The sequence below is a fragment of the Mugil cephalus genome, chromosome 12, assembly GCF_022458985.1.
Source record: "Mugil cephalus isolate CIBA_MC_2020 chromosome 12, CIBA_Mcephalus_1.1, whole genome shotgun sequence".
Lineage (NCBI taxonomy): Eukaryota > Metazoa > Chordata > Actinopteri > Mugiliformes > Mugilidae > Mugil > Mugil cephalus.
In genome coordinates this window covers 6,843,022-6,845,496 of record NC_061781.1, presented here as the reverse complement: position 1 = coordinate 6,845,496, position 2,475 = coordinate 6,843,022, and the positions used below count along the sequence as shown (strand labels likewise).

Here is a 2,475-nt window from a genome sequence, read left to right as displayed (position 1 = left end):
CAGCCTCTGCATCATCTCACCTTCAAACAAATAATTATAAAACTGAAAATTCACAGTCTGCCAATTACAGTTCACATTTTATTTTATGATTTTGTTTTTTTATTCAGTTATGCACCTGTACTTATATTTTAACCCGGTGCTATGTGTAATTATTATTATTATTATTTTTTATCTTATTCCCTCACTACTTCATTCCTGTCAGTGACGTCTTTCACACTGTAACCCAAAGCAAGCAAAAAAAAAAACAAAAAAAACAAAAAAAAGCTCTGATCATGAAATACTGAAGTAAAGGTGCACAAATAAAGATGAACCGCACAAATTACGATACCAGAGCAGTGAGAGAAAAGGCAGTGAGAAAGGTTTAAAACTAGTTCCTCATCTTTGCCGTTAAAGCTGTGTACGTGTCTTGGAAAGGTAAACAAACACGTGTTTGTGTGCAAACTGTTTCCCAGTGGAGTGGAGACCTCGATGGGGTAATTCTTCGTGACTACTTAAAGCTCCTGCTGTGAATCCACAGTGGCTACCTGCCACACCACAGACCACTCACAGACAACGCGAGGAGCCTTTGGCTGTGGTGAGACGGAAAAAAAAGACAGAGTGTTTTCTGAATGAGTGAATACACCTGACAATGCTACTGGCTTATTTTCTTATTGACTGTTATTCCAATCTGTTGCAGATGTCTCACTTGTAAGTGTCTTATGTCATTGTGCATTATCAGTTTTGAAAATCTTTCCAGTGTCTTTCATGCACCGTACCTCTCCATTAACATCATCCAGCCTGTGACTAAACAGGAAACAAGGAATCGACGTAGCTCTTGTTTGGGATACTCGTCAGACAACCTCTGATACAGCCTATGGGGGTAGATGGAAAACAATACTTATCCCTTATATTTTAATCTCACGATGTTTGTGAACATAGGCAACTACCGCTACCCAACATTTGTCCTGTGCTTCTTTGTGTACGCCTTCATCATCTCAGCTAATCTTGTCATAATACTGGTGATAACGCGAGAGAAGTCTTTGCATGAGCCCATGTACATTTTCATCCTGTGCCTCTCCATGAACTCTCTGTACGGCTCTGCTGGCTTTTTCTTCAGATTCCTGAGAGACCTTCTGTCTGACACTCACTTAGTCTCGCGACCCGCTTGTTTCACTCAGATCTATGTCATTTACACGTACGCGTCCTACGAGCTCACCATTTTAGGCATAATGGCGTACGACCGCTACGTCGCCGTGTGCCACCCTTTACATTACTGCAGCAAATTAACTCCCAGGGTGATCTCCAAGCTGGTGGCCTTAGCGACCATTTATCCAGCTTTCTCCGTCGCCACCTGTGTTTATCTGGCCTCCAGGCTTCCTCTGTGCGGCAATGAGATACCAAAGGTATTTTGTGCCAACTGGAATGTGGTGAAATTGTCATGTGTGCCCACTGACCTAAACAACCTTATTGGCATGCTGGTGTCCACCACCACGGTCTTTCTGCCCTTGGTTTTCGTCCTCTACACGTACGCACGGATTTTACTCATTTGCAGGAAGCGCTCGTCAGAGTTCAGGAGCAAAGTCGTGCAGAGCTGCCTGCCGCACGTTGTCACTTTTGTCAACTATTCCATTACTGTGTTCTGTGACGTTGCCCTCAGCAGAATCAACCTGGAAGAGCTCAATCCGTTTCTAGCCATCATTCTGTCCCTGGAATTTGTTGTTATACCTCCCATTCTGAATCCTCTTGTTTATGGATTAAAGTTACCGGATATCAGAAAATGTATTTTAAGAATGTTGTCGTGTTCAAAGCGTCTCTAACACTGTGAGCTGAACACTAGATAGTTCAATTAATCAGGGCTCTCAGACTTAGACTGAGTTGTGTCATCGTTTAACTCTTATTACATACTTACATAATAAGTGTGTCCTAGTAAAGGAGGTGTTTTAATCTGTTGAAGGGTTTCTCCTTTCTGCTGATCTGTTCTGAAAAGTCTGTGACTGTATTCAGTAAAACAAAAAGTCTAACTAGATTACCCTCACACCTTTGTGGGAGCTTCCTGCTTTGGATTTGGAGTTTGAGTACTGTGAAATAAATGCAAGAATAAATAGCGACACGTATCTCACATGTATCTACTCTATCTGTGAACCGTGTGTTTAAGTGATCACATGGGTGTTGCTGACTTTTTGTCACATCTTCTTTGAAAGAGTGTCGATAAATAACGGAGGTGACCTCAAATGAGGGACACAAGACATTTTAGAATCATGTACACGATTTGAATAAATAAAAGATTCCACGATCAGAACCTATTTAGGGAGTGTCTTATTTAAACTTCTAACATGTATTTGCATTGAAGTGTGTGATGTAAATGAAGAGCTTAAGATCTCTCTAACGGTATGGACCATATTCACGCACTCGAACACACCGCGAATACTGCAGCTGATATAGCACATGTTGTGGACCTGTGTCAAAGGACAAAACTGCTCAGAGGGGCCGGAGTAG

General features: G+C 41.8%; 1 protein-coding gene across 1 annotated transcript; it reads left to right on the top strand.

Annotated features, from left to right (window-relative positions):
* Nucleotides 1–592: 592 nt before the first annotated feature.
* On the top strand, nt 593–2,259 carry LOC125017848 (olfactory receptor 10R2-like). The gene has a single exon (XM_047601366.1). It carries the CDS (start codon nt 864–866, stop codon nt 1,794–1,796), a length of 933 nt encoding a protein of 310 aa, XP_047457322.1. The 5' UTR covers nt 593–863; the 3' UTR covers nt 1,797–2,259.
* The last annotated feature ends 216 nt before the right edge of the window (nt 2,260–2,475 follow it).